Consider the following 19292-nt stretch of genomic DNA (forward strand, 5'->3'; position numbering starts at 1 on the left):
CCAAGGAGCAGGCCGAGGAAGAGGCCGAGGAAAAGGAGGAGGAGGAGGACGAGGAGGACGACGAAGAGGCTGAGGAGGAGGACCCAACTTCCTCCGACGAGGAGGTGACGAGCCGGAAGCGTCGCCGCCCCGACGATGAGGCGGGGCCATCTAGGAAGAAGAAGAAGTAGTTTATTAAGTTTGTTTTCAAGTTTTTATATGTAATTTTTATGTTCATTCGAATTATATTCGAAATATATATAATCTATCTATGTTGCACCACTTAAGAGTTCAAAGCTTTCGTTCGACGAGGGTACTACCGTAGATCGGGAAGACGAGGGTATTGCCGTAGATCGGGAAGACGAGGGTATTGCCGTACAAACCCAGGCCATTGTCGCCGACAAGTTGGGGCCACGCGCGCTTTCGTTTCGTCCGGACTCCCGAGCGCTCCCGGGGGCCGGGGATGGCGTGGGATCGCCGGATGGATTTAGGCCCAATCCGGACGAGCAAGGCGAGAGCGCGGCGCCGGGCCGAGCTACGCCGTCCGGATGGAAAAAAACGCTCGCCGGGGGCCTGTTCGGGGGGACGAGTGGAGATGCTCTAAGAGTTGAGAGACATACGCCGTGTCGAGAGATTGTCTGCAGACTGTGTGTTCGTACTGCGTTATTCTACAACTGCGATGGGTAAATTTCCCAGGAAATGTTCAATTAATAATCACACAAAAATCTCTTCCGTTGCTAATGATACACACCGCGACGTTGCATCGACACGACAAAACCAGATCAAATCGAGCACGCTCTAACGCCGCCGGCCGTCACCCGGCAACCGTCTCCGGCGGCGGCGCGGCGCCACCAGCATCCGACTGCTGCCGATCGAACTCCTGCACGAGGTCAGCGTCCACGTTCTCCGCGGGCTCCCACGTCGCCTCCTCGATGTCCACCCACTTGACGAGGTACTCCCATTCGCCGTCCGCCGCCGGCCTTCTGTCCACGACGGCCTCGACGACGCCGTACTCCAGCCCGTCCTCGAAGTCCTTCACGAGGTCCTCCGCCACCCACGGCGCCTTCACCCACTCCCTGTCGCCGCCGTCGCGCCACTCCACCAGGTACTCCCTCCACTTGCCCTCGCCGCGCCCGTCCACCACCTTCTCCACCTCGCCCCACTCGTACACGGCCTTCTCCAGCTCCTTCCCCGCCGCCTCCAGCGCCTGCCGCCGCTCGAACGCCGCCGGGACGCCCTTGGGCGTCGCGGCCAGCACCTCCTGGACCAGCTCCAGCGGCGTCCGGCCCTTCCCGTCGGGCGCCTCCGCGTCGGCGCCCAGCTCCAGCAGCGCGCGCACGCCCGTCGCGCGGCCGTACCCCGCCGCGATGTGCAGCGGCGTCAGCCCGCCGCCGGCGCGCTCCGCATGGCCCACGTCCGCTCCCGCCTCGGCGAGCGCGCGCAGGCACTCCTCGGACCCGAGGCCCGCCGCGAAGTGCATCGCCGTGCGCCCCTGCGCGTCCTCCGCGTCCGGGTCCCGCCGCAGCGCCTCGTCGGCCAGCAGCGCGCCCAGCGCGTCCGCGTCGGCCTTCTTGGCGGCCTCCCACCACGGCGTCTCGTACTCCGCCACCACGTCCGCCGCTATCGCCTCCGCCTGGATCCAGGTCGGCTCGTGCCCGTCCTTCCACTCCACGAGGTACTCCGTGGCGGTGACGGTGGTGGCCGAGCCGTCCTCCGCGAACACGGCGCTCTTGACGGTGCGGCTGGAGACTATGCGGTCCACCTCCCCGTACCCCTCGTCGTCTTCTTCATCGCCTCCTTTGCTTGCTTCCGCGGTTCTTGGGTTCTGGTCCTGGAACAGCGCGGCGGCGGCGGCGAGGCGGCGCTTGGGGACGCGAGGACGACGAGGGATGGTGACGGAGATGGAACTGGTTCTGTGAGCGTTGGGGTTTGGGGGTTTGAGGCGGGAAAGGGACGGGTGTCGTAGGACGGCCTCCATTGGCGCGCGGAAGGAGGTTCCGAGGTTGTGGCCGGTGGTGCGCGTCTGAGGGGGGAAGACGATGATGGGTTCAGTTGAGAGGATAAGGTGATGGGTTCTGGATTCCGGGCGAATTGAGCCGTTGGTCTCACGGGATGAACGGTACAGATAGCCTGTCATTTAGTTTTACTTCTGCAGTTATCCTTTCTGCGCCTGCAAAATGTATTTCTCTGAAATTGCTAGTTCTCACTGAGCTGCTCAGTACACTCATGTAATGTTGGATGAAAACGATTGTATTCCCCCGGGGGATGACGTGCGTGGCCGTTGGATCATCTCCATCGCGTGGACGTGCTAGCGTCTGACCCGCGAGACAGGTCATGGGTGGGGGCCACCACGACCTTATCGTCTCCATCTTCTCTTCTTTTCGTTCTCGCACCGGAATTTCTCTGCCACCTGCTCGTGGCGCACAGTCCCGATCCCCAATCCAACTGCCCCATACGGCGGCCTCTTCGCTCGCAAGGAACGTCGTCGACGAGTCGTCGCCGGAGAGAGTAGGGCCCTCTCGCCGGTTCCCGTCCGCAAACGCCTCCGGGCCTCATCGACCCGCTGGAGCCACCGTGCCCTCGTCATCGTCGGCCGTCCCCCAGGGAGATCCGCATGCCGTCCCCCACGGTGGTGGCGCCGCGGCCCATGGCTGGTCGTCGATCAAGCTCCATCTGTTGTGCCGCCATTTCTTCCTCTCGCCGTCGCCGACCTCCCTCTCGTCAACCTCCCCGGTCGGCACTGTTCCCCGGCCTCCGCACCTTCGTCCCTGAGCTGACCGAAGCAGCTAGAGGAGGAGGGTGCATCTGCTTTTGCCGCGGCGGCTGGTGTCTATGGAGGCAGTGAGCGGCGTGAGGGGTGGCAACGAAAGTCGCGTGGCCTTCTCTTGCTGCGAGGTAGGCGACACTGCTCGTGGGTTGGTGCCCGTGCTACCTCGTTTCGCAGCTGTGCTTCCATGGCTGGGCATCGGTGCTACTGTCGGTGTGCGATTGTGTTGTCGTAGGTGTCCTGCAAGGAGTGTACGGTGGCTGCTGGAGCCTGGAGGTGCTGCAATGAGTGTACGGCGGCCACGCGGAGGTGCTGCAGGTCTGCGAGGTCGCCAGTTGGACCTTCTTCCACGAGGCGGTGGTGCTACTATGCTAAAATAGTATAACTTGTTTGATACAACTGTTATGCAATGTTGCTAAAAAAGCATAATTTATTTGCTACGAGATTTGCGACCTAGGAATAAATTATTTGTTACAATATTTTTACGGTTTTGCTACAATTGCAAAATATGTTTGCTACTGGGGTCTCCGGCGAGGAACTCCGGCGAGTTCCTCGTCGATGTCTCCGACGATAAACATTTTTGCTACAATAACACAATTTTTTGCTACGCGCTCTCCGGCGAGATTCCGGTGGTCGGTCCGGCGAGCTCAACCTCTTTCTTTTATTTCGTGGGTGAACCATTTTTTGCTACACTGAAGCAAAAACAGGATTTTTTTTGCTACCCGGCAGCAAAAAGGACACATGTCAGCACGGGAACCAGGGGTTGGGAAATCAAATCCCTCGGGGGATTCCTAGCACTGTCCATGTTGGATTTACATCGTGATACGTGCTCATAAGTTTCAAGTTAGATTGTAATTAAGATTTTTTTGTTGCAAGTTGGAAGTTTTTTTCCTTTCGACTATGGTTTTAGTTGCAAGTTAGATTGTTAACACGTAATACTTGAGTTTACAATATACAAAAATATATGTTACCTTTATATATGTCCTTTGTTAGGTTTCCCCGCTGAGTTTTCGTAAAAGAGTTATGCACAATCTGCATGCTAGAGATTAGCATCTGAGATAAGGGGGAAAAAATGCTGCAAGCCTTTTTTTGCGAATTAAATGCTGCAAACCTCTCTGTACTTTTTTTTTTTTGAACAAATATATATTGAGCCAGCAGTCTGCCTCATTAAAAACTTTACAGTCTCATTCGGTACCCTGGAAGGAAAAGAGTGCAACTGGGATCTGCTGCTCCACAATCATAGTATCGTTACATCATCCACTAATTGTGGATACAGAAACACAGGCGGGCTCTTGAGCCAGAAATTTACATTACCACTATCTACTATCCTAGCTACCAGATCCGCTGCTTTGTTGGCTTCCCTGAGGCAATGGCTGAAAGTCACAGAGCTAAATCCTGTCATCATCATTCGATATTCATCTAAGAAAGCCCCTCCAACAATTTTGTTCTCCAAAGGATTACGGAAGGCATTAACCACTTTGAGAAAGTTAGATTCAATATCAATATTATTGCAACCAATGCGTTCAGCCAACCGAAGTCCATCACGCACATCCTGAGCTTCAGCAGTCGCAACATCACTAAGGGCATGTCTAGCAGACCCCTTAAAAGTGCCAAACCCGTATAATAATCGCCGAAATAAGGGGTTGGGCGCTACCCGGCCGTCTAGCAGACCCCGTAAAACAAGCCCCCGCATCGATTTTTTACAGTTTTGGCTACGGGGCGGCTCTTCGCCCCTTATTTGTAAGGGGTGGGAGGCTGACCCCTCATCCCATTTCACTATGGCGCGCGGACATTTCAGAAATTCCAACCGTTTTCCCCGCGCCGCCGCCATAGCCACCCGCGCGCCGCCGCTGAAAACAGAATACGGGGTGGGGATACGGGGTCTGCTAGCTCGGACGAATTTTTGGCCAGCGAAAAGTGAATACAGGGCCCTCTACTCGTGTTTTAAGGGGTAGAAAAATAAGGGGTCTGTTAGACATGCTCTAATACTCTCTATTTCCGCTCTACAAGCAACTAGAAACTGACCTTGGGAATCAAGGATAATACATATACAAACCTATTGTATATATGTGCTAACAATATATATTAACTTTTTTTTATTGTACTGACGGGCAGTAGGCAAAAATGGTGACTTTTGACAGAACCAGCCGGGTGCCAAATGGCACAACGATCGCGATAGTATACTTAGAGCAACTCTAGTATCAACGTGCCGAAACATAAATAATCGTTCCTTTTTATTTTTGTCGAAAAATCAGCGTAAATCTAATCCTGTAAACGTGCACAACCACTAAAATATTTAGGGGTCGGAAAAACTTCCCGCTCGACCGCCACATATGTGGTCTGCGGAACCAAACCGAGCGCGGCTTGTACTCCTTCAGATTTGGTGGGATGGACATTTCCCCTCCTCTTTTCCCGCTACAGCGTCGTCATCGCCGATCTACTTCCCAACTCGCTCTCCAACGCTGACGTGGCCCGAAATAGACTCCATGGACCTCACCAAGCTCCCGCCCACCGCTAGCCAGGTCGCGCAGCTTCAACCACCACCTCAAGTAGCTCCGACATTATATGAGGGTGACCCGGCCGCCGTTGCCGCCGACCTCAATTAGAGGAAGCGCACGGGCACCCACATCCTCGCCAATTGTGCTACCCCGGCTACGGTCTCGTTCGCCCCTCGAAAGAGTCAATTGGCGTCTCCACACAAGATTGATGAATTTGTGACACTGCCGGAAGAGTCTCTGTGGCCCTGCCATAAGTGTCCTGGTTTTCTTGCTGGAAGAGTCAATCGTCGCCCTTAAGAAGGGGGAGCCGGATGAAAAAAAGAGCAAAAGGAAACAATGGCTTGAAGCTGGAGCATCAAACTTGGGCCACAAGATTGATGATTTTTTTAAGTCAAAGGAAACAATGGCAATCAAGGCATTGGAAATGAGGCTTTTTACGGTACAATTTACTTGTCCTACGGGAGAGTAGTATTAATAAGCCCAGGGCAGTTTAGGCAGAGTTCACGTTTTGTTTTTTTCCCTCAAAGGGCAGCTTGGTCCACCGTCCACGATTAGGGGTCGGGTTAGTTCCATCCTCCACACAGGGCAAAATTCAGCTGATTAATCGCTGGAAGTGCATACGGTGTCAACATTGTTCGATCTGACCTGGGCACAACTGCCTATATTCCTTCAGTTCTTGCCCTGCATTGCATTCAGGTCAGAAGTGCCTCTACTCATGTTTGCATCACCCAATCTGTTTTGGGTACCGCAATTGTATCACTACCACTTAGAGTATCTCCACCGGCGCCTCCCCAAGTAGGCGCCGGCAAGGACGCCGACACTATCGTATAGAGGGCGTTCGCACTGCATCTTTCATTTGGCGAAGGTGTTCCCACACTGGCACCCTCAATACTAAAGCCCCCAATAAAATTCAAATGTAAAAAACATTTACAAAAACGAAATTCATACGAATTTAGACTAGTTTTATACAAAAGTGACTCGAATTTGAACTAAAAACTAAGAAAAAACTAGCGGCGCCCCCGAAAGGCACTGTAGTCGAGGTTGTCCGCGTCGTCGCCGCCGTCGTCGCTTGACAAGTTGAAGGACCTATCGTCATCCTTCTCCTTTGGAACAGGCGGCTCAGAAGAACCGGCAAGGTCGATGAAGTTCTCGCCGTGGTCCATGGCGGACCACACCGCCGCCTGCCGCGGGTCGAGCGTGATGCCAGTAGTCCTCCTCCACGGAGCGGCCGACGATGAAGTGCTGCCCGAGGAAGTCCTCCGGGTCGTCGCCGCCACGGAGGGCCGCCTGCGCCTCCACCTCCATCTCCCACCATTGCCTCTTCACCGGCGGAGGCGACGCTGAGGGACCAGTGTCCTCCTCCTTGACACGTCTGCGTGGAAGCGCCCCCATCGTCCTTCGAGCCGGGGCGGAAGCCGTGCGTCGTGGGTTGTCGTGGACGACGACGCCGGCAGAAGGAGGCGCGTGCGCGGCTGTGCGCGTGCGACCACCGGCGCTTGACGAGCCGGAGCGCGAGTGGGCCGATGTTGTCCTTGTCGGCGGCCTCTGTAGAGACGGCGCCTCCGGAGCCATGCATTGCGCCTGGGGGTAGTAGAGCGGGACGCACAAGGGGTCGATGCCGTGGATGCGCGGGCGGTAGCCGTACTCCGCCAGCATCGTGTCGACATCGCGGTCTTGCCACCAGGCCCGGCGGCCGATGCGGTTGAAACGGCCGGGCCAAACGCGCGAGCTCAATGTCACGCTCGTCTTCGAAGCGTCGCGGCCATGCCGGGTTGCTCTGCATGTACAGGTTCCACATGTAAATGAGTTAAACTGCAAATCTCAATCCACCGACAAAATTTCCGTGTGACTACTTAGTCAACGTGTCACAACTACTCGGCGCCAGCGGTTTAAAAAGAGCGTATAATTTTCATAGCCGAACAATAAAAAACTTGAGCAAGTTTACAGGACACTATTACATCTATCAAACCATGTATGAACTTTTTTTTCGAATTAAGGAGCTTTAGCTCCCGATTGCATCCAACATGAAACCGTGTGTTCCTGGGAATGTATGAACTATATGATTTGGTAGATTTAGAGGTCGGTTTCTTTCTCATAAAAGACATAAACTATTCAAATTTAGCACTGTTTGAAGTTGTAGAAAATCTATATGCATTCTCTACAGAAACCTAGTCAAACACTAGTGATCACTGCAGTCTAGCGTTGCTGTTGTCACTGAACGTACAAGTCCACGCAGGAGAAGCTTCGTGCTCTGACTATACACATGCAAGGCAGGGCAGCTACCACGCGGTACATCAACGACTGGTTGGTGCTCGGTACACAACACATACACGTTTCTGCTGACTAATTTTCTGGAGACTTTCAACCGATTTCTGAACATGCCCATTTTGACTTGGATATAAAGAGAGCAACTGATTCGGTTCTGATGGGGTTGAATCGCAACAATTGACATTGCAACAGCAAACATATAATTGACCAATCACATAACTTAGTTTCAGAGTACCGATAGCATATTAGCATAGACAGATACATGGTTGGTTCAGTAACATAGAAAGCATGACTTAAGCCGCAACCACCGCAGCTGATATAGAAAGTTGTATAGATAGAGATATCGAGCAAACAGAGGAATCGTCTCAGTTGGATTAAATCGAGCCATCGCATACTCCTACATACTGACCTCCTCTCTGGCTCTGCCGTTCACTCCAAGAGCAAGACCCTGGCCTGCTCCACAGGATCATAGGGAGCATATACAGTGTCGTCACCGTCAGAAAACGTGATAGGAGTCTCTCGCTTCGCGATCAGCTTCTCCCACACCTCCCGGCCGTATTCCTCCAGCTCATCGGCACCGGCGAAGTAATCCTCGTCCACCTCCACGTAGCCCTTCTGCAGCCACTGCTTGAGGACCCATCGCTGGAGCTGCACAAGTTCATCGTGGATCCTCCGGGAACGGGCAGCGCGTTCCTTGTACCGCTGCTTCTCTTTCTCGAGCCACTCCTCGCCCATGACCTCCGCCAGGGTGCTGCACCGCTCGTAGTAGGGGACAACGTCGTCGGGGTTATCCCTCGGCATGGCCAGGATGAAACCGACGTACTCGTCAGAGAGCCGGTGCTTTCCGTTTACACCAGCAGGTGCGTCAGACTCATCGCACTTCTCCGTCAGGATCTTGTCGATCGCCGACAAGATCTTGTCTTTCTCAGCCAGCGACAACAGGTTCTTCTCGTCGTCCAACGCCTCCACCGGGGCATTGTCCATCTTCTCCGTCTGGTTCCCGTCGATCAACTCCGAAGCCTTCCCTGTCTCCACCAGCGCCTGGCCCATCTTCTCCTTCTGGTTCTCGTCGATCACCACGCCACAGCCTTCCGTATCTCTACTGGGGCTCTCTTCTCCGGTAGATTGATTGCTCGGGTAGACCATGGGGCTGCAGCGGCTCGATCTATATATATGCGATAGAGGAACCAAACCCTACGTACGGCTACGAGCCGTACACGGACCCAACTCGCTCACGACAGGACCGGACCGGCCACCAACTGGGCTTCAAGCCCACCTTCTCTCTTTGTCTCCTCTTTTTTCTTCTCTCCTCATCTTGTCTTTTTCTTTTCTTACAAAGGGAACTGCTAACCGTCCCTGAGGGATTTAATTTCCTAATGTGCCCGTCAAACACAGCCAAATTCCCACTACTGTCAAAAAAAAAATCTGCTGTTGTTTCTATGAAGCATAAAACGATTTTCCCACAAAACAAAATAAGAAGACATACACGCTATAGATCTCACCAAAAACCTTGTTACAAAAAATTCTATTATAGAAAAACCGACTTCGTCGAAGATATCACCGGAGACTCTTGTAGGAGACCTCGTAGCTAAAATTTTGTATTATTGTAGCAAAAATGCAGAATAGTTGCACCAAAAAAATTAGATATGATGCCGTCGGCAGCGGCTCCTAGCAGAACATGCCGACTCCTAGATACCATAGAGTCAAGATGACAAACATTTTCAATGTAACTTTCCTTCAAATCATTTTTTTGCCCCACGTCATATCTTATGAAGCTATAGGCGAGTTATTGCCTTCCCGTTAGTAGCTTAACTCTTTTCTGGATCCCTGAAATGGATTCATTCGGCTAACTCTTAGTTGGCTGCCTCGGTTAACACTCAACCGAGTCACCCGTGACCATGTTTTCGAATCATATCATTCGGAGGGGCAAAAATCTTATCTCGGTTATCCATGTCATGTAGCTTGATTCTCAACCGACCCGAACTCTACCTTCATAACCCTATTAGGAACATCGTCTGACAAAATCAAAGTCGATCGATTCACAACTCGAATCGTGCAATAACCTCACGTCTAAGAATTTCATTGACTAAGACATACAAATGATGTAATTCCCAATTCCTCAAAAGCCAAAAACTTCACGTGGGTCTACCATATTTTGAAAGTCTCACCCCAAGCCTCTCGGTTTCATCACTTCGATTAGTCCAGCCATTCTGCGAAGATAAAGTTTTTGTTCTATAGAAAATATATCATTATTAGAGTATATTAGGTCTAGTAGTTTGAGTTGTAATCTATATCTATTATTTTTGGACTCCAAGACTTGTACTCTATATAAACAACTCATTGAGGTTACAATCAATACAACTATTATTCTCCAATCAGATGCCTAGGTTTCCGCCCTCGACATGGCTCCGCCTCTTACTCCTCCACCGCCGCTGCCTCAGCCCCACTTCACCATGGTCGAGTTTCGCTCCGTCGGAGATTCACCTCTATGTTTTTTCCTCCTCTACCCAAAACCCTACTACCCACCAACAAATTCCCCAACCACCTCAACTTTCCCTCGTAGATACAATCATCAACGTCTCCCCATTTATTCCGATCTCGCTTGATCTCACCGCCCACAAATATTACCATTGGCGCCATCTCTTCCATGTCTATCTTGGTCTTTGCGCTCTTCACCACCACATCCACCCAACTGATACGTCTCAAACGTATCTATAATTTCTTATGTTCCATGCTACTTTTATGATGATACTCACATGTTTTATACACATTATATGTCATTATTATGCATTTTCCGGCACTAACCTATTGACGAGATGCCGAGGAGCCGATTCTTGTTTTGCTCTGTTTTTGGTTTAGAAATCCTACAAAGGAAATATTCTCGGAATTGGACGAAATCAACGCCCAGGGTCTTATTTTTCCACGAAGCTTCCAGAAGACCGAAAGGGAAACGAAGTGGGGCGACGAGGCGCCGCCACACCAGGGCCGCGCGGCCAAGGGTGGGGCCGCGCCGCCCTAGCGTGTGGGCCCCTCGTGTCACCCCTAAACCTACCCTTCCGCCTACTTAAAGCCTTCGTCGCGAAACCCCCAGTACCGAGAGCCACGATACGGAAAACCTTCCAGAGACGCCGCCGCCGCCAATCCCATCTCGGGGATTCGGAGATCGCCTCCGGCACCCTGCCGGAGAGGGAAAAATCTCCCGGAGGTCTCTTCATCGCCATGATCGCCTCCGGATCGATGTGTGAGTAGTTCACCCCTGGACTATGGGTCCATAGCAGTAGCTAGATGGTTGTCTTCTCCTCATTGTGCTATCATGTTAGATCTTGTGAGCTGCCTATTATTTTCTTTTTTTTAGATTATTCGAATATATTAGCTCTCAGTCCACTCGCCTACCTCATGTGGTTCTGTTATCACCAGAATTTGACCGGATCAGAGGTGGGCCGCGATTGGAGATGGGCTTGAAGAATATACATGGAAGAAATACATGAATCGGCCTTCCATACCAAGTTTGGGCTAAATTGCCCGTGTATCTGTAACATAGTAGATCGCATCTTAGTTTAGAAGTTAGAGTTTTACTCGTGCACGGTTCGGTGCACGCCTGAATTAGAAAGTCCCCCGGACTATAAATATGTATCTAGGGTTTATGAAATAAACAACAACCAACGTTCACCACAACCAATCTCGGCGCATCGCCAACTCCCCCGTCTCGAGGGTTTCTTCCGGGTAAGCACCATGCTGCCTAGATCGCATCTTGCGATCTAGGCAGCACACGTTTATTCGTCCTCCATGCGTTGCTCGTATCGAAGCCTTTTTGATGGCGAGCAACGTAGTTATCATAGGTGTTTTAGGGTTAGCATTGTTCTTCGTATCATATGCTATCGTCGTGCAACCCTTAGGCATCTAGCCGCCCTTACGCCTCGTCACGGGTGTAAGGGCGGCACCCGCTTGATCATCGTTTAGTAGATCCGATCCGTTACGGTTGCTCCTTGTTCTTCAAGGATTAGTTTAATATCTCGCAATAGTTAGGCCTTACAAAGGGTTGGAGGATCCGGCGGCGCGTAGGGTGTCGTTTGCTAGTCCTAGACGAGGATGTTCCGGGGATCAACCTCGTGTTGGTTTTTAGGCCTTGTCTAGGACCGGCTCACGATCACCGTGCGTGGCCGCGAGGCCCAATCATGAGTAGGATGATCCGATTATGCGGTGAAAACCCTAAATCGTCGTAGATCGTTTTAGCTTTATCTTGATCAAGCAGGACCACCATCTGATCGTACACCTCGTACGCATCATGGGTGGATCGGCTCTTTGAGCCGATTCACAGGATAACCTGAGAGCCGATCGAGGCTCGTATTTAACGTTTACGTGTATGCCATGCAGGAAACTAAGCGAGGCATCATCCAACACCTTCCCGACCAGGTATAGGTCGGGTGGCATGCCCTTGCATCGAGCATCGGACGTGTGCGCAGAAGGCTTTGCGGGCCGTCGCTCGGAGGGACCGGGGCCGGCCGCAGTCTCGGGAGATTCCCGGCTCTACGGTGTTGCCCGTCGCTGCCCGCCGGTGGGTTTCCGACCGCAACACATTCTGGCACGCCCGGTGGGACAATCTTCGACATCCACCGCATCGCCATCTACATCCGAGATGGCGGAAGGCACTCCGGTCAAGTACGAGGATCTGACTGACGAGCTTAAGAAGAAGCATGACGAGATCAAGGCAGTCCTCGAAGCCGAACTCATCGGCTCTTTCCACGAACCCGCTCACATGGCATCGGGTGGAAAGGGTTCTCACCCGAAGGCGCGCTCGATGGAGTGGACCTCGTCCGCCCCGTCGGAAGAACGCACCGAGTCGCTGCGTCGAGAGATCAACTTCATGGTGGCTCATTCGCTGCACCGCCATTCCGAGAGCCTGGTGAACACTTTGGAGCGTGTCGCTCTTCGCGTGATCCAGGAAATCATGAGCCATCAGTACTCTCCATCAGGACCGGCTCTGGGGACTTACCAAGGAGAGATGCCACTCCAGTCCCGTCCGCCGCTGCCGTTCGCGTTGGCAGCACCAGAAGTGCCCACTACAAGAGATGGGGGATTTGTTGACGAAAACCCTGGTGACAAAAATGCATACCGTCATGGATGTGTCCTTATAGGTGACGAATTCATCTTTCGTCAAGCATTTAAGGTAATGCTTGACGGTATGATTTCTCGTCAAGAAAAATCGTCACCCATTACCCAAGCGGGAAGGGCTTCCATCGTGTCTGTTAATAGGTGACGAAATCAAAGATCGAGGTGACGAAAAATTACTAAGTTACTTTATTAAATGTTATTAGTTTTATATATCATGCGTGACCCACTTGTCAGGAACAAGTAAAAATTGTGGTTTGGAAGAATCGAACAAGGGCTTCGGCGTGACCGACGCGGAGTCTTACCGCTAAGGTAGATATGGAATTTTGATCTGGATCCGTAAGTAGTCTATTCTACATATTTATTTCAATGGTGTGATCTAGATGTTACGACATAATAATTCCCTTATTAATATTTATGTCGGCCGAGGGTGCCTCGTTTAAGTCGCGGCGCTAGCGTACACGGCCTATATAGGTGCTCTTGCTAACAGTCGAATCGACTAGGGTTCTCGTCGAGGTGAGAAGAATTCCGTGAAGGCTCCATTTTGGTGGCGGCGAGACGCATCATCGGTGAGTTCTCCTGATTGTTCGTTAGGTCTAGATTTTTTAATCAGTTGTCAAGATCTCGTTCGAAGAACGTTGGCATGTTCTTAACTGAATTGTAGGCAATGGATCGAAGTTGGATAACTGATGGCACCAAGAAGTTCACAACAAAGTACATGGCAGGTGTTAGGGATTTCATCAAGTTTGCGCGAGAACACTTGGACAATACAGATGAACCAATCTTGTGCCCTTGCAAGGACTGCCTAAATCTGATACGTCGGGATATAAAAACAATCGAGGATCACTCGCAATTGTTCGGGTATGTCCATGACGTATACAAGATGGACTAGACATGGGGAAGATTTTAGTGATGACGAAGGGCGGGATAGAAACGATGATGGTGCGTATGATAGTGACAACGATGAAGAGGAAGACAATGGTGATTGTTATGTTGATGATTCGTCTAGTATGATCGATGAACTGCGAAGTCCGGAAATAAAGGTCCCGACCTCGCCAAATCTGTATGCTAATCTAATTGAGTCGGCGAAAAAGAACTTTATGAGGGATGCACCTCTTTCACTAGGTTGTCGTTCATCATTAAGCTCCTTCATGTCAAATCATACAGCCGGATAACAAACGAGAGGATTTGATCTCTTACTTCAGCTTTTACGTACGACTTTGCCGGATGTGGACTTTCCCAAATCATATGCCGATGCTAAGAGTGTTCTTTTCGATGTTGGGCTTGGTTATGAGACAATTCATGCATGCAAGTTTGATTGTTCTTTATTTTGGGGAGATCACAAGGACGATACGAACTGCCATGTTTGTGGATTATCAAGATATAGAGACCTCTATCGGAAAAAAGAAAATCCCTCACAAGGTGTTAAGGTACTTTCCTATAATTAAAAGGTTGCAGAGACTATTTGTTAAAAAGGAAATGTCGACACATACTAGATGGCACAAAGAGAAGAGAGTTGTTGAGCCCAATGTACTGAGGCACCCTGCTGATGGTGAGGCATGGAAGCACTTTGATGGCAAGTTTGATTGGTTTGCTAAAGATCCTCGTAACATAAGACTAGGTTTTGCCACAGACGGCTTCAGTCCTTTTGGAAGTATGAGTAATCCTTACTGTATGTGGCCTGTTTTTGTGATTCCTTACAACTTCCCACCATGGATGTGCATGGATCAATCGAATTACATGATGGCATTGCTAATCCCCGGAAAGTATTCCCCGGGGAAAGATTTTCATGTATTTATGCAGCCACCGATAAAAGATATGATGCAGCTATGGAGTGGTGTGGAGACATTTGATGCATGCACGGAGGAATATTTCCCATTGCATGCTGCGTTTCTTTGGTCTATTCATGATTATCCTGGATATGCCACTATGTCATGCGTGTGTGCATTGCGATGAGAATCCTTGCGCTGAACCTTTGAAAAACAAAATTGGATATATTGGGCATCGGCGATTTCTTGATAAAAATCACCCATACAGGAGAAGCAGACTTTTCAATGGTACAACTGAGACTAGAGATCCACCAAGGAAGTACACACCCAAAGAGGTAGCTGCGAAGGTAGAAATGGTTAAGGATTTTGAACATGGGAAAAATCCAATAAGTAGAAAGCGGAAGCGTGCAACCGTACCCGTGAACCAACATGGCACCTCGAAAGTCAGCTTACATCATCTACCGTATGGCCAGAACTTAAGATAGCTCACAACTTAGATGTGATGCATATTGAGAAGAACATATGTGACAATATTGTTGGTACACTACTTGAACTTGAGGGCAGGAATAAGGACACTGTTAGTGCTAGAATTGATTTGAGGAAATTCAAAATGTGGAAGAAGTATTGGTTGCAGAAAATTGTGAAGGATGATGATGATGCAGAGAAGTAACTTATGCGAAGCCCCTGCACCATGGACGCTTTCGAAGGAACGAAGAGACATTTGTGTAGGTATTTGGCAAACACTAGGTTCCCGGATGGTTATTGCGCAAACTCGGGGAAGATGTGTGAATATTGATGGTTGTAAGGTTACCGGTATGAAGACGCATGATTGCCACATACTTCGCAGCGAGTGTTGCTGGCTGGGCTCAAGGGAATTGCATCTAAGGAAATGTATGTGGCTATTGCAGAGCTAGGAAGATTTTTTAGGGAGCTGTGTGCCAAAACCCTGAAAGTTGATGTGCTGAATCGATTGAAGGTTGAAATTGTTGTGATCCTATGCAAACTTGAGAAGCTCTTCCCCCCAGCTTTTTTGATGTAATGGTGCACTTAGCTATTCATCTTCCTGAGGAGGCTCTTTCGAGGGGTCCTGTTCATTATGGTTGGATGTATCCAGTTGAGAGAAGATTAGGTTATCTAAAGTCTACGGTCCGTAACAAAGCAAGGCCAGAAGGTTCTATCGCAGAGAGCTACATTGTTGATGAGTGTTTGATTTTTTGCTCTAGATTTTTCAAGGATGGCACAGAAACAAGATTTAACAAAGATGATAGGAACCAAGACATTCGGAGAAAACCTGATCCTGACGAGATGGAAGTATTTTCAGTTGGAGCTAAAGGTCTTGGGAAATCCATTTTGAAACATTTTGACAAGGAATTTGACAAAATGGTTTGGTATGTGCTGAACAACTGTGACGATGTAGAACGTTATATCAAGTAAGTAGTTAGCTTCACTTTAATAACTACTTCTCAATGTTGCAGACATAATTGTCCTGTATTTCATATGTGTTTTTTCTATGTTTCAGTGAATTCCGACAAGAATTGGGAGGTAGGGGTGTGCGTGACATCGAGGAGACGGTTCAGAGAGAGTTTGCAGGTTGGTTTGCAAACCATGTGAGACAGTTGGACAATGCATCAGAAGATTTGAAGTCTCCGGCTGCTGGGCCAGACCGGCGTGTAGTAGTATACGCTGGTTGCAACGTAAAGGGTGCGAGGTTTCGCACGCTTACTCGGGATAAAGACCTGAAGACTCAAAATTCGGGCGTAGCGACTAAGGGATCTTTTGGTGATGCGAGATGAGACCGACTACTATGGTGTTCCGCAAGAAGTTCTTGAACTGCAAGCACGGGACTAACAAACACGGTGACAAGTCCGTGTACTTGTTTCGTTGCGACTGGTTCGACCTTGCGAGCAAGGGTTCCAAGATAAAAGATGATGGTTTTTTTAAAAGCGTTAACACTTCTATCCTATGGTTCAAGAATTCACCATTCATATTGGCCAGTCAAGCTGAAACATGCTTCTATTTGGAGGATACAAAGTTTGGTGATCCGTGGAAAGTGGTGCGAAGTTCAGCCATAGACATGTGTACGACGTTCCAGAATTAGAAGATGGTAACGATGATGCATTTGTACGGAATGAAGACGCATACCAGGAGGATGAAGGTTCAGTCGACCATACATTTCATGATGTTGTCGACCTAGACGAGGAAGCAGATGTGGAAGCAGAGGAGGATGATCATCGTGATGCTGAAGTTGTACGTATTCATGATGCTCGTACAATCCGTGAACTAGAGAATGGGGAAGATAGTCCCAATGTTGACATGGATATGAGCGAAGATGAACTAGAGAATCAGGAAGATAGTCTCATTTTGGAAGAGAACATACATGATGACGAGGGAAAAAATTCAGAAGAAGATAGTGATTTAGATTGATAGAAACATGTAATGCATACAACTATATGTTTTGTTCCAAACATTTGAAATGTTCTTATTTAGATGTTTACGATCTCAAACTTGTCATTGAATTATCCAGAAGGGTTTAAGAGCAAATTAATATAAGCAAAAATATGGACAAATATAAGAAAGCCAACATGTCGGTAACATAACTTTGACAATGGTTTTAATTAATCGACGATTGACACGATTACAACCAGCGAGCACGATATGACTAACTATTGTTTTAACACAAGCAAAATCGACAATCGCATAAAGAGTCTTACAACTTAATTTAAACCTAAAGGGGCTGCATAGTTGGACACACGGGCACCATGAATCACGGACTAGCTACTCCGGATCGATTTCGGGCACATGGGTAGCAAACAAGTAAACCCCCGCATTTCCCGGGTAAAGCAAGAACAAGCATCTTGTCACCCATCCGAAGGTGCTTTTCCTTGTCCATGAACTCCTTCCACCCACCGACGCAGAGACGACCATCGTCTGAAGAAATTGCGTAGGACGCATGCACCAAAGTACTGGGATGGCACACAATACTGATTGCACCATATTGTTCCATATCTTTAGGAACCAAACGGCTAGGGATTTTCTGTTCCAACAGTAGGGACATAGTTTAGTTAACACTTGTACGTAATGTAGGTCGCAAACTTAATGAAATGATATGATCTACTGCTTACCACGTGTTTGTTGTAATTTTCGCTGTTTGTCCAATTCAGAGTATGCAGCATTGGGACAACTAGTGCTCCTTGATCATAATCTCCAGCATTGTGGTACTCAACAAGGTAGTCCAAGTTGTCCACCTGAAGAATGACGGTATGCATCATCCTCCAATTTATCATTGTTCCATCAGCACTACCGAGCGAGTCAACAATGTCACGCTTCGTACGGGACAACCGGTAGTAAGCCGCATAATTAAAATAACCGACATAAGATGGAATAATTAATATGATCAATCATTGTGTCCAAAGGTGGAAAATTACCTGGATGGATTAGTGGTTCAGTTCCAGCTTATTACAAGAGTATCCCGACTCGGATGAGTTAACTCGAAAATTAACTCCATGCCAACCTTAAAATTGTACACTCTAGCAAATTCGTTCCAAAATCTTCCGTTGATATAGGTTCTGCCAGCTCTATTGGTAACATTAACAACAAATGCATGGCCATCTTTGGTTTTGAGTGCAGCTTCAAAAGTTGTCCTGTGGGAGGTCTGGACACCATACTTCTTAAGGAAATACGGTCTATAGTAGCAAGGGATGACCTAAATTCAGTAGAGTTAATACAAAAGTAAGTTAAATATGCGTCTACTCGGATAATCACCGAGTCTCAGATCTTGGACTTCTATCAAGCACATATCTGAACTTCTATCGAGCACATATCTGAACTTCTATCGGTATAGGACTGAACTACCGATACCTCTATCTCTAACAGCTACAACTATCGTAAAACTGGTATGAACGTAAAAGTTATCACAACTATCGTAAAACTCAACCATAAATAAGCGGTTAATACATATGGTGACCAACAATTATTACACACATCTGAATAATAGTACTAAACTAGCAATAACTACTAGGATCACGTGTTAAACTTTGATGTGGTGGCGAATTAATGAAACATCTGAATGAATTTTAAACTTATAAGTGCATGTACCGTCTTCTCCTCAAAACCCTCTTGTAGTGTTTGCACGAAAAAACCTAACGCGACTCCCCTCCGCCGCACATCCCCTTCTTGTCAAAGCAAACTGGACACTGCAAAAAATATGAAGAAAGATTACAAATCGGAAACAACGATCGATCGCGACACGTACATGTTATTTACGTACTCCACTAGTAGGCGCCATCCTTGGTCTCGACGCGGAGCGAGAGTCTTACAAGTCTCGCCGGCGACAGACGTGGCGAGCTGTGGCGGCGAGAGACGTGGCGAGATCTGGCGGCGAGAGACGTGGCGAGATCTGGCGGCGGCTGAAGGAGGTCGTGCTATGATGGCAAGTTATATCGTGGAGTAAATTTCGGTAGGTCAATAGGAGTGCAAATGGGCGGTGCTGGGTTTAGACGTGACAACACGGTCGAATGCGCGTCAGTTTGACTAGACCCGCGTCAGTTTTCTCTTCGTCTGCCGTGTCAATATTTATCCCCTTCCCCCTCCCCTACCGTCTCAATATTCGCACCGCATCCTGGTTTCCACTTTCCACACTTCTCGTCGTCTCCTCTCCCTCATTATCTTCGTCTCCCGCCGCTGCGTCGCCATGGACATGGATGAGCAGCAAGTGTACAACTGGACTAGCAAGCGCGCAGTCCACATCCACGACGAGGAGGACCTGGAGGTGGTCTACACCAACGACCCCTGGGAAGTGCGCCGCGTCCTCGACATGTACACGGAGTGGCTCATGGAGGACGAGCACAAGTTCGTCGGCCTCGACTTCGAGTACACCAACCATCGAGCCGAGGACGAGAAGAA

The 19292-nt window shown here is 49.3% G+C and overlaps 1 protein-coding gene across 1 annotated transcript; it reads right to left on the reverse strand.

Moving 5' to 3' along the window:
- Nucleotides 1-625: 625 nt before the first annotated feature.
- LOC124695227 (probable signal recognition particle 43 kDa protein, chloroplastic) lies at nucleotides 626-2017 on the reverse strand. Its single transcript, XM_047228103.1, has one exon. It carries the CDS (start codon nucleotides 1955-1957, stop codon nucleotides 794-796), a length of 1164 nt encoding a protein of 387 aa, XP_047084059.1. The 5' UTR covers nucleotides 1958-2017; the 3' UTR covers nucleotides 626-793.
- Nucleotides 2018-19292: the final 17275 nt, after the last annotated feature.

The sequence above is a fragment of the Lolium rigidum genome, chromosome 3 (assembly GCF_022539505.1).
Source record: "Lolium rigidum isolate FL_2022 chromosome 3, APGP_CSIRO_Lrig_0.1, whole genome shotgun sequence".
Classification (NCBI taxonomy): Eukaryota; Viridiplantae; Streptophyta; class Magnoliopsida; order Poales; family Poaceae; genus Lolium; species Lolium rigidum.

What these genes read in the sequence shown, in the direction of transcription:
- LOC124695227 (XM_047228103.1), bottom strand. Translation starts at nt 1,957, where the DNA reads ATGGAGGCCGTCCTACGACACCCGTCCCTTTCCCGCCTCAAACCCCCA.